Genomic DNA, 12,795 nt, shown 5'->3' with positions numbered 1-12,795 from the left:
AAAAGGTACTTTCAGGAAGATTGTGAGATAATGGAAGCTATGGGTGGCTCAAAGTAGTCTGCATTTGAGGCCATTTACAGTTTAGTAAGATTAGTGCAAGGAATGTGTGTGATACAGGTTAACCGTCACTAATCCGGCAGCGTTGGGACCTGTGGGGTGCCGGATTAGTGAGTTTGCCGGATCACCAGTGGTTTAGCACATACAGTTTACCCAACAGTTAACCACCTCATCCTACCTTTTAACACATTGACTGCCAAGCTAGTTTCAGAAAAAAATTCCCCAGGAGCCAAAAAATATTTAGCAAATAATTTGATTAGTAATTCTAAAATAAATATCGTAATGTCAGTGTTGTCGTTTTTTCACTTAAAATATCAAAAAAAAAAAAAAAGTTTTTTTATGTCGCATATATGTGGCCGATGTGGCCCAGTAGGGTACTTTTTTTCTTGAGAAGCCATGTCAGCCACGTACGTGTGACGCTATTACGGCATACATATGAAGGTCGTTTGTGATTAGTTTATTGCACTCGCAGCGAGCGCTGCAGTAAAACTAATTGTGATAAAAATAAACTCTCAAATGTCGCAATAAGTTTGTCAGTATTGTTAGAGATTTTGTGAAAACAAGTTCATTAGCATGCTGTATTATCCATCATATTGTGTTGTATTTTTCTGCAATTTTGTACAAGTGTATTGTAAAAAAAAAAAAAAAAAAAAATCTGAAAAGGAATGACTAAAAGAAAATTACTAAAATTAAAATAAGAGGAACTAAGAGAAATTGCTGGAATTTACAATTAAGCAGAGTTAAACTTCTCACAGGCACACCGCTGTCGAGTTTTTCAGAAGTTTAACTTTATCTGTTATGGACAATGTACGGTGTTTGCATATTACACCACGAGAGGCACTTGCACTTCCTTTATGCATTGGAACCAAGGCTGGGGCTAAATGTGAGCAGGTTATAATAATAAACACAAAAAAAACAATTGGGGATGGCTTGCCAATGTTCACGAGTTCGTGCCAACAGCTGATGCTGCAACCAGCGCCACCAAAACAGTAGCGGCAGGTCGGTCCACTGATCTGGGAAATTTGAAATTACATTTGCGGAATATGTCCGAATCAGCGGTGGAACTGGATTACCGGTGGCCAGATTAGTGAAGGTCGACCTGTAATTGATTTTATAACTAGTTTGGAAGAAATCTTAATTCCCTGGAAGAAATATTATCAGTTGCAGATTTAGAAAGAAGAGTAGAAAATGAGTTATATCTACTGAGATATTTTAGAAAATTTGGAGAGAAAAGTAAACCTAACAGTAAATAACTTCCAGAATTTTGCACAAGCCATGCAAATATAGTGAATAAGTCATTTTACATTTGTTTTCTCCTCCGCTTCTTCAGTAGGTTGAAAGTTAATGTATGATTTGTAGCCCCTATTAACAGTTAAATACATTCTAAGAACTTTACACAGTTAATGCTTTCAGGTAGAGTATTTAGATTAAAGGTAACCTATGCAACATGCCATTTAAATATTATATCAGAAACATTTTTTCTTTATTAACACAAGAAATTTTTTAATTTTTATTATTCCATAGATCCGCGGTTCCCAAACTGTGCGCTGCAATGAATTCACAGGTGTGCCGTGGGATATTTTAAATTTTCTAGGGAAAATAAGTTAGTAAGTTATTGTGGTTATTTAAGGATGAAATAAAAATATTATTTTTTCTTTCAATTTATGTGTATTATTTTTTCAAACAGCTACAAAGTTGTTTGGACCTAACTACTTAATAAACGGAACTGTTAGGTATTTCTTTTTGCCTAGGGGCGACATGAAAATATTACTGAGACACTAAGGGTGCCGTGAACTGAGAAAGTTTGGGAACCTCTACCATAGATTATAAGGAGCATTCTGCCCTATGTGAACTTGTCTTAGTGTTGTATTACTTTCGTAGTTCTTGAAGTATGCAACACTGAAATAACTTTTTAATTTAAAAAAAAAAAAAAAAAAAAAATTTTTTTTCACTGCCTATGGATGCATACATATAGAATGTAGGTAGCCGCTTACCAAAAACCAGCAGCAGCAGCTGCAGCTTCTCACTGGCTATGAATGTGTAGAAAGCAGTTGACCAGTGCAACGTCTTGGTATGTAATTGGGGTAAAGTTTTGCACTGGTCAACTGATTTCTGTGTGTTCATAGCCAGTGAGAATCTTCAGTTGCTAGTTTCCAGTAAGCAGCTACCTGCATTTTACGTGTAAACACCCTATCACACATCTGTATTATTAATAATCTGGTAAAAATTTGCTGGGCTGCTAAGGTCAGAAAAATTTCACATTTCAGCAGGTGTTAGAATGCAGAAATCAAGAGCTTTATACTGTACACTGAAATGCTGCTCTTAAGTTTTAAAATTATAAATGATTAAATCTGACTTTATATATATTTTTTAATCTAATGGCTAAATTTTTCTTTAATGTAGCACTTTTTGCAAAAGCTTTAGAAGGCATTGATTTGAAGCAGCTTATTACAAGTGTAGGCACAGGCATTGGAGTAGCATCAGGTGAGACTGTTGCTGTTGGTGGTGCTACTTTAGGCTCTGGTGAATCACCATCAGCTAAAGAAGGTAAGTTCATTTTATATATTAGATGAATTGTTTCCAAAACTAGTAATGTTTAAAGCTAGCCTGATTTTTATTTTATTGTTTTTTTTATTACTATTATTTGAATCCAGCCAACATGGCCGGTCACCTGACAGGTGACCCTTGAAAATAACGTTCCTGCATTAATCAATGATTAAAAATCTGAATTTTTTTCTACCTTCCTAAATAGTGAAAATTTTACTGAAATAGTTCTGCAGTGATTTTTATTAATGGTTTTGCACATAAATTGCACATGAGAACCTGTAAAGATTGATGGTGAGTCACCATCATCTTTACATCTATTTGGCTTTTTGCATGAAGACTAGTGTGGTGGTACTGGACAAGCACCACACTGTGTTTGTTTATAGGTTTCAGTTACTTGTTTTTCTTCTACCACTAGTTCATTAAAAATCTGTATTCTTATCCCTAGTGGTTTTTGAAAATTATTTCATTTTTTTCACATAGTAAAGGTAGGAACACAAAACCCAATATTCTCTCCAGATGGCAGAAGCAAGATATATATGGTGTGTCTACTAGGAGCAAAAGTAGGTGATGAGGGAGAGCAGATATCATCTTTTAAGGGCACAGAAGCTGATATTGCTGTACATGTTGGCACTAATGATATTAAGAGTAAGAGATCTAAGGACTTACTTAACAAGTACAGGGCAATGGTGTCAAAAAATTGCGAGTTAGGATTGAATTTGAAAGTGTCACCAATTCTGCACAGGCACAATAGGAGGGAGTGTATGTTGAGAGCCTTGTCGATCAGTTTGGCCCTGGAGAGAATGTGCAAGGCTCATGGGGTAGAATTTCTCTCGGCATGGTCTGTGTTTGTTAGCAGGAAAGACTGGTTTTACAGGAATGAGATATACTTGAATAGAATGGGTGCAAGAATATTTGCTAATGATAGGTGGGTTGGAAAACTGCTAGCTTGGGAGGATACACAGACTAATAGTTTAACTAGAGCTGCAGTCAGAGGTGAAAGTGATCCTTGCATTGCTACTATTGGTACATGCAGCAAACTGGAAAGCTGAAATCCCCTGTCTGGGATTTCAGACACTGCTGTGGTCATAATGGAACAAATGAATACATGGCCTATGTTAGGGTAACTAAGTGTAAGAACATGTGCATGTATGCTTATACTAAGAGCATTGTAAATAAATTTCATGAATTTGAAGTACTGATTGTCAAATTCATGGCATACATTGTAGGAATAATGGAGATGTGATGCCACTCAGACATAAGAGATGCTGAATTTCAATATGGGGATGTATACAGGGAGGACAGATAGGAAAGCAGAGGTGAAGGGGTTATGCTCTTAAGTTAAGCAGAATATTAAATCAAATATTAAATTGGGTACAAGTACGATGTTGAGTCAGTTTGGTTTGATGATACAGGCACTGGGAAAACAAAATTGAGAGTAGGATTGTGTTATAGGTCTAATGACTGTGATGAGTGTACCAAACAGCTATACAGAGAGATAAGAATGGGCCAGCAAATCAGAATGTCTAATAATGGAAGATTTTAACTTTCCAGATGTTGACTGGAATTTGTGGGTTGGTCACTCACACTCCAGCAAGACTTTTGTGGATTACTTGGAAGACTAACTGTTTTCTACAGCAGCATTTTAGAGAAGCAACAAGGGGAAGCAATACTATTGTTTTAATTGTGTGCAGTGGGACCAACTGATGATGTTACCTACAGCAGATTCTATATGGCGAGTATTCAGGGAAGTAATTAAAGAAGCTACTAGGCTTTTCGTATCAACAAAGAAATACTGTTCAAAGCTTAGAGTTAAATTGATATCAGATAAATTAATGAGATTGGCAGAGAAGAAAAGAGGATGGGATGCGTATAAATTATCATGTGATACAGAAGCTTATGGTAGATATAAATTAGCCTGTAATCAAGTCACAAAGGAGTTAAGGCAGAGTTAAGGCAAATTATTAAGTCTCTTGCAAAGAAAAACAGCAAAGACTTCTATCCTTATATTAACATTTTATATAAGGAAGGAAGGAGTTGAAGGAGTAGAAGGAAGGAGTTGAATTGCATTGGGCCACTTGATGTCTATGGGTTAACTGTTGATGACCCTTCTCTGGTTGTGGACAAATTGAATAGGTATTTTCATCTACAATCACACATGAGGAATTCTTTAGGGAAGGGGTTGCTAGAAGTTTATCAGAAGACTTTGTGATAACTGAAAGGAAAGGTGGAGGAAAAATTGTTGAGGGTTTACATAAAAAGGCACCTGGAGCTGATGGAATCTATCTAATTATATTAAGGGAGGCAGTAAAAGAGGTAAGTAAACACTTAGCCATAATTATGAGAGCATACTTATATTTAGGGGAAGTCGTGGACTGGAAATCTGTGAATAATCCACAATTCATAAGTGGGGATCAAAAGACGACATGACCTGTTAGCTTAATGTCTGTTCCAGGGAAAATAATGGAATCACTGGCCAAAGAAGTAATGCAGGGCCATTTGGATAGGCACAATTATACTGCAATCACAGCATGGATTTGTGAAGGGGCAGTCTTGTCTAACCAATCTGATAGGTTACTATGATGCAGTGACCAAGGAACTTGTTGCAAAAACTAATTTTGACATCATATATTTGGATTTCAGGAAGGGCTTTTATACTGTTGCACATAAAATACTGCTGTATAAACTGGAGCATTGTGGCATTAAGGGCAAGTTACTGCTATGGGTAAAGGGGTGGTTAAATGGAAGGCAGAGAGTGGTTATCAATGAGCACTACTCTTGGACTAATGTTATTAGTGGAGTTCCACAGAGTTCAGTGCTGGGTCCATTGTTGTTTTCAGTATTTATTGGTGATACTGATGAAGTTATATCAGTCTTAATGTGTAAGTTTGCAGATGATACAGAGATTGGCAGGGTGGTTAATGACAGTCACTAGGGTTAGCTACTGCAACAATCTAGGAAAACTGGGTATGTTGGCTGAGAAATGGCAGTTGAAGTTTAACATTGACAAATGCAAGGTACTGCACATGGGTAACACTAATTCCAGAGGAAATTACTACACTCAGGGTAGTGGAAAATGAAAAAATAAATAAAAGACTGGATAATTGTGCAGTCAGACATGAAATTCTCTGAGCAGTGCAGACATGTGGCCAGGACAACTCCTGGTGTTTTGTCAATGATACACAGAAACTTTGCTAGCAAGGATAAGGAGGTGTTACCCCTTTGTATAAGCCATGGTTGGGCTGCATCTTGGGTACTGTCTACGCATCTGGAGGCCTCACTAGGAAGGATGTAGATCTGCTTGAATAGGTGCAGGGAAGGACAACCAGATTGGTGAAGCGAACAAAAGGGTGCTCTAATCTAGAAAGGCTTCAATTCTGCAAATTGCAGTGTTTACACCTGCACAGACATCTGATTGAGGTGTTTAAAGCCTTGAATGGATTTTGAGTGAGCTGAATGTTAATCGTATTCTTCCACTTGCTGAGACTAAACTCATGAGGGGACATAAATTCAAGTTGAGGAAGAATGGTTGCAGGATAGATGTGCAGAAGTTTTCCTTCAGCCAGCATGTGTTTTATTGTTGGAACAGGCTTCCATCTGTTGTTGTGGAAGTTAATGGTTGAATAAATTCAGGGGACAACTAAACAAATTTTTTGAGGGCATGGATGGGTGAACCATTTTTTTCTTTCTTTTTTTTTGCTGATGCTATATAAGCTTGCTTTCTTGCATCATTTACCATTACTGCTACTACTACTGTAAATAATAATGTTGAATATATATAATGTTTTTAGATTTTTAAAAAAATATTTATATACACAATAAGCAAAAATATATGTGCATGCACTTGTTAGAAATTTTGTGCACTTAAACTGGAAAATGGAAGATAATAAGGGACTGATATTCGTATTTTGTCTAAAACTTTTTTTTTTTTTTTTTCCAGTTTTCAGCAGAATTATTTTATTTTTTGAAAATAAGTTGTAAAGAACATAGCATATTTTAAATTTTTAATTTTTTTTTGAAACTTAAAATACATACAATAAGAATTGAAATCCATTATGAAAAATAAAATAGTGGCATTGTTCAAGTATAATTAAAAAAAAACACGGAAATTAAAAAGAAATTTGGACCCTGTCAGGTGACTTACCATCATTCTTGTTACACACTTTGAGGTGTCACCACCACCAACACTGGGTTGTTATTTACCATGAATATTTGCATGACATTGAACTCTATTTTTACTGCTGTAATAGTAGTAAAAATACTCATGCTTGTTAATTTTAGTATATTTCTTTATAGAGTCAGCTATTTGCTTGAAATAAAAAAAAAAAAAATTGACAAACAATGTCCTATATTCTAGTACTTCCACTAAATCAGCTATTTATTACTCAGATAAAATTAGATATCTTCAAAAAAATCAAGGATCCAGTTGTTTTTGAAACTATATCTGATTATGCTTACTTTAAAAGTTCTTAGTCTGCAGTCAGTTTTCAATGTTTTTCAAGATTGCATCTTTTGGTTGGAAAATATTTTACCAGAAAGTCATTTATATGATCGGGGTTTCAGCTGCATTTGTTTTTTTCTTCCTCTTATATATAACATTATTTCTGATCAAAACATTTGTTTTTTAAAAGGCATTATATAGGAAAGTGTTGGCCAATTTATGTACACCTTAGGGCACCAAAAGATAGATTTCTGAAAGGTTTGAGGGCTCTGTACCTTGCTGATCATTTCTTAATTTTATCATTTTAATATAAGAAAAAAAACTATATTTTCAATATCCATATATTATGTATAAAATTATTTAAAATTTTTGAATGTATTAAAAATTTAATGTGAACATCATGGACATACTTGTGAAGTTCTTCAAGGATCAAATGGGATGGAACTACTTATAATTTTAGGACTTCCTAAAATTATCAAGTACTGTCATCCCATTTTTATGTTTCATTGAAGAAAATTTATTCTCGCATACATATGTAGAGACAAATATAGATGCTATTTGCTTTTAGAAATTTCTTAACTATGGAAATATGAAATTCTGGAAAACTTGCCCAGTTTTCCAGAATTAAAGTTAAAAGATCTTGATTGCCTTTCATTGGATTATTAAACAGATTCTATTCTTGCCATATATTGCCTGTTCTCAAACTCTTCACAGAGAAATCTTCTACAACCATATTCAGTATAGAATTGCAAAATTTGCATTTAGTATTTTTGTGCTGTTTCACTGTATGCAGTAATGTACACTAAATTCTGTTTTCAACAAGGTGTTTGAGTTTATGAAGCCATCCAGATGTCCAACTAAATTGAATATGCTCAGTGTTTTCTGTATGACATAACATTAAGTTCATTAGTTTTCTTAGTGATGATTGTGAGGAAAGCAAGTGTGCATTTAGAATGGGTATCAATTAATTTGTGAGAAGTAAGAATTGTGGTATTGTTCTCGCATGTTCATCATGAAAATTACTTTCTTAATGAAAAAATATAAATTTTCAAGTTGTTTCCTTAAATTTAACCAGTCAACTTGCATACAAACTTCATCTTCTCCATTACTTGCATACAAACTCCATATTCATCATTATCACTTTGAGACTTCTAGTGAGTCAGTGCTAGTTTACATCCTTTAATGAAGTTTACTCATCTTGTCTCCATTTTTAAAAATTTACAGAGTGATTTCTGATGTATAATGCAGTGCAGAATAAGACGTCTAATCATGGCCTTATGGAGAAATTTAATTACTCCATTTAGGACCTGCTTATGAATATTTCAACTTTATTCCAAAAAAAGATGAATGGTGTGTTTTTGACCCACCATTCAAGTCTTTTCAACATCATTTTTTGACATGCTCACTTAAGGATTAAGTGTGCCAAATTATCCAAAACTTTTAAGTGTAGTGGAAATTTCTCTATTAAAAAAAAAACATGCTTTTTTTTTAAAGCTACACACACTCATCTTTTTTTTAAAAAAGATGAGTGCATAGCTTAATAAGTGTATAAACATATTAAAAATATTTGTATTTTTAGAGCCAAAAAAGGAAGAGAAAAAAGAAGAATCGGAGGAATCTGATGAAGATATGGGATTTGGTATGTGTTATAACCTTGATATAAAACTAGTATTTTTGATAATAGCTTGTTGAATGATTTTGAGAATTGGGTCAACACAAAAAATAATCCTAAGGGGGTATTGCATGGAGGGGGGGGGTGAGATTCTTGTTTTGATTGGAGTGGACCATGAATAAAATAGTTTTGAATACCTATAATTTTATAAATTGGAGGTAGGAGGGAATCAGTAATTTTGTATCTCTAAATTGTAAGTGCAGTGGCTGTGATGATGTACATGAATACTGTTATGCACATTACTAGCTGGGCTTGTACACTGCCACAGAAAAAAGACATGGCCCATTGTTAACTGTTGCACTGATTTTATTAGCTGCAATAAAGCAGTCCCAATCAATTTGGAAACTCTTCTGATTCAATGTAAAATAACAGAATACTTTTTAGCTATAGTGGAGTCTAAATGGAATTTTTTTAATATATTTTTATTTTCATGCTGTTGTTTTGCTGAACAATTTTGAGATGCAATCAAACACGCCTGGGATTTGAAATTCTCCATATTCTCCCTCAAAGGAGTGTATGGAGTGGGAGCAAGGGAGGGGAGATTCTTGTATTAACTGGAGTGGAACATGACATGAATAAATAGTTTTGGGTAGCAATAATTTTATATATGGCGGGGTTAATAATTCTTGTGAGTAGGTATGCTGGCTTAAGGTAATACACAGATACTGTTATCTACATTGCTAGTTGAGCTTGTAAGCTGCCTCAAAAAAAAAAAAAAAAAACATTGCCCATTTTTAACTGTTGCATGGTTTATTGGCTACAATAAAACAGTTACAGATCAACTTGGACTTTTTGTAAGCTTCAGTACTTTTCATTGCTCGTTTTATGTATTGTCTTGCATGCAGACTGAAAAACAAGAAAATAATATTTTCTTGTTTTTCAGTCTGTATTCAATATACACTTAGTGATCACTGAATTGTAACCGCCTACCTAATACCATTTTGGGCCACTGTTTACATGGATAACAGCTGCTACTTGCCTAGGCATTGAAATCCACTAGATGTCTGAAAACATCCATAGGGATCTGCAGCATATGTTCCTGCAAAGTTTTCCACAGTTTCAGAATAGATGATTGTTGAGTGTCCATACATCTCACTTCCTGTTCCAAAACATCCCACAATCCAGTGGAACACTGGATTGAGGACAGGCAAATCTGGAGGCTGATCAAGATGAGTGATATTTTCACTGTGTTTCTCGAACACTCGTGCACAGTGTGAGCCCGATGACACTGTGCATTATCATCTTGGAAGATCCCATTTCTGTCCAGGAAAAAGGGAGAGTGGCAGGGTGCATGTGGTTTCCTAAGAACTGCTGGTAGACCTCACCAATGAAATGTTGGTCCGTATGCACCAGGGAGTCCTAGTTCTTGCCAGCAAAATATGCCATATATTAAGCAAGCACTGCCAGCTGCCTGGATAGTGGGAACCATGCATGATGGGTCCATGGACTTGTGCTGCTTCTGCCACACATAGGCATCTGTTGGCATGTTACACCAGGTATTTGGACTCATCTGATCAGTGCACTCCTTTTCAGTCCTCCAGTGTCCAACCAGCGTGTTGTTGAGACCACAGCATTTGCTGTCAACAATGATCAGCGGTGAAGAGGTGTCTCTAGAGTCATGCACTGTGGAATCCCATAGCATATTGTTCTTGCATTCCCCCATATTGTATTACGATGTCAGCTGTCACACAGTGATTTGCTGTTGAGCCTGTACAATGTGCTAAACCCTTTTCTCACCATGAATATCCACCTTGCATTATCTTTTCATTTCTGTCAATGGGAGGTGGTTTGACCCATTCAACACCATTCTTTGTGTATCTTAACCACAGTGGGCTGTGAAAAATCACGATGTGCTGTTTCCGATATAGAAGCACCCAATGCACAAGCTACCACGATATCTTTACTACATCCCATAATTGTTATTTTATCACTTTAACTTGCACAACCAGATGCAAATTACCACAGAAAGCTGTTTGGCTTTTTATACTGCAAGCATAGTCCATTACAAATGGGGTGGTCACAATTCAGTGAGTACTGAGATTATTATATATTATTAATAATAATTATTAATAATTATATATAATTATAACTATGTTATATACTGAGGCAGGTCACCAAGCATGAAGCATGCAGTGTTATTGTTTTTTTTTTTTATGGCTAATGCTTCACCACAGCCATTGAAATGAATAACTTTCTTTTGATAGTGATGGAAAACATTTTCAATTTTGTATTCCTCCAAGGGTTGCAGAACAAAATTACCTTGAAAAAATTCTTAATATAATTGAATTTTTATTTGTGATATATGTTTGCATTTCCATCAACTGTCTGGATTTTCAATTTTGTTTCCTTGACCCATTCAGCTATGACACAGTGACCTGCTGTTGAGCCTGTACAATGTGCTAAACCCTTTTCTCAACATGAATAATCACCTTGTATAATCTCTTCATTCTCCTGCATGCTATCATAACATAGTTTTTATCTGCTCCCCCCCCCCCAAGAAATTGTACTAAACTATGGTCTTTTCATTAAATTTGTAATTTTTTGAATTGGCTGTCATATTTGGCTTGTCTACATTACATAAAATATGCAAGGATACACACAGATAAAATTGTTATGTATACTGTAATGTTAAGCAATATTTGCTGTGTGTATGGTACGAAGCAAAATTTGATTTAACAAAGTCATTCAGCATGATGCCATTTAAATGTGTAGTGTTTAAGAAGACATATACCCAAGATTTTCCACATATTATAGAATCTGGAAAAGTGAAATGTTTGCTTTGTTTTGAATGGTTGGGGAAACAAGATGTAATCAATTTCAAAAAATCAACATTAAAACAGTGTTTATTGCACAGAAAGAAATGCAAAAATTTATTTTATGCGTGCATGATGTCTTGGAATACTTTGTAGTTCTCCCTTTCTCTCATCTGTAATGATGCTTCCCCTGAGGATTCAAAATGATTAACCTGTTGTCCTAAGTATTGTAAAAGTCACCTAGCTGCATAATTATTTTTTTCATTGGAGATACATAGCCATAAAAAAATTCTTTAAGACTGTATTTTGGAATAAAAAATTTGACTTAAAATCAAACCAAAATTGCCCACCATTAACATGATGAACATTTTGGTTTCATTTTAGCATGCTTCTAAATTTTTAAGGTGGTTACAGAAATAATTTATTTTTAGTTGAGATTGTTTTATTTTATTTTATTATTCAATATAAACTTAATTAAGAATAAATTAATTTTTAAAATTTTGCATCTTTAACCATTCCTTTTACCCCCAACCCCCCCCTTAATTGGTGAAATCTATGCACCTACTACTGTAACTGTTTTAACATGCTTGCTAAAAGGTTAAAATCCAAAAAATCTCTACTAAATATTTCCCTCTCTTCCCAGTAACACACTTAACAGTTTAAGCAAGTGCCACCAGGTTAAAGTTGTCTGTTAAGCCATGAGTTAGTATATATATGCAGTATCCAAAATAAAATAAAATTTTGAAAAAATATAAAACAATCAAAAAGTAGACAGACTTTTAATAACTGATGTGCAAGAACAGCTTAATTATTTAACTTTTTTTTTTCCCTCTTGCAGGTCTTTTTGACTAAAGTGACTGATGTTCCCCATCTGTGTTCTTGCCAGTCTTAAATTATTACTTATTTTATTAAGTTGTGATAAAGGTGTAAGTGTTCCATCCATTATACAAGTAACAAACTACAAAGAAAAGTTCCTTTTATTATTTTTTTTTTACCATTACTAATTTTATAATTAGTAACAATGGTTAGTCATAAAAGTGCCATGTTTATTTTATGTAAACTTAATTAAAGTTTTTTGTTGACTTCTGTTAAGGATTGTTAATTGTATAGTGGGTACAGAGAAATATGTTTTTGAGTTGGTTATTTTAATTTTTTATTACACATCTTATATTGTCAAAATTGTGTACATAAATATATAAAAAACAGTAAACCTTAATGAAGATAAATCATCTTCATTAAAAAAAACATAAAAAAACAATAGCTCTTGTATTTAAATATTGTTTCAAATACTAGATTAATATGATTCTTGATTTCAATATAAATACTTA

At 34.4% G+C, this 12,795-nt stretch overlaps 1 protein-coding gene across 1 annotated transcript in view; it reads left to right on the top strand.

Moving 5' to 3' along the window:
• Window positions 1–12,553, top strand: part of LOC150085460 (large ribosomal subunit protein P1-like) — a 41,462-nt gene extending 28,909 nt beyond the window's left edge. Inside the window, exons 4-6 of the mRNA XM_090373268.1 lie at window positions 2,461–2,604; window positions 8,622–8,681; window positions 12,306–12,553. Coding sequence (XP_090229394.1) covers window positions 2,461–2,604; window positions 8,622–8,681; window positions 12,306–12,319 — 218 coding nt within the window. The 3' untranslated portion in view covers window positions 12,320–12,553. The remainder of the gene's footprint in view (window positions 1–2,460; window positions 2,605–8,621; window positions 8,682–12,305) is intronic.
• The last annotated feature ends 242 nt before the right edge of the window (window positions 12,554–12,795 follow it).

Source organism: Mastigoproctus giganteus, chromosome 5 (genome assembly GCF_048544385.1).
Source record: "Mastigoproctus giganteus isolate SK-2022 chromosome 5, ASM4854438v1, whole genome shotgun sequence".
NCBI lineage: Eukaryota > Metazoa > Arthropoda > Arachnida > Uropygi > Thelyphonidae > Mastigoproctus > Mastigoproctus giganteus.
This window is presented reverse-complemented; position numbering and strand designations above follow the sequence as displayed.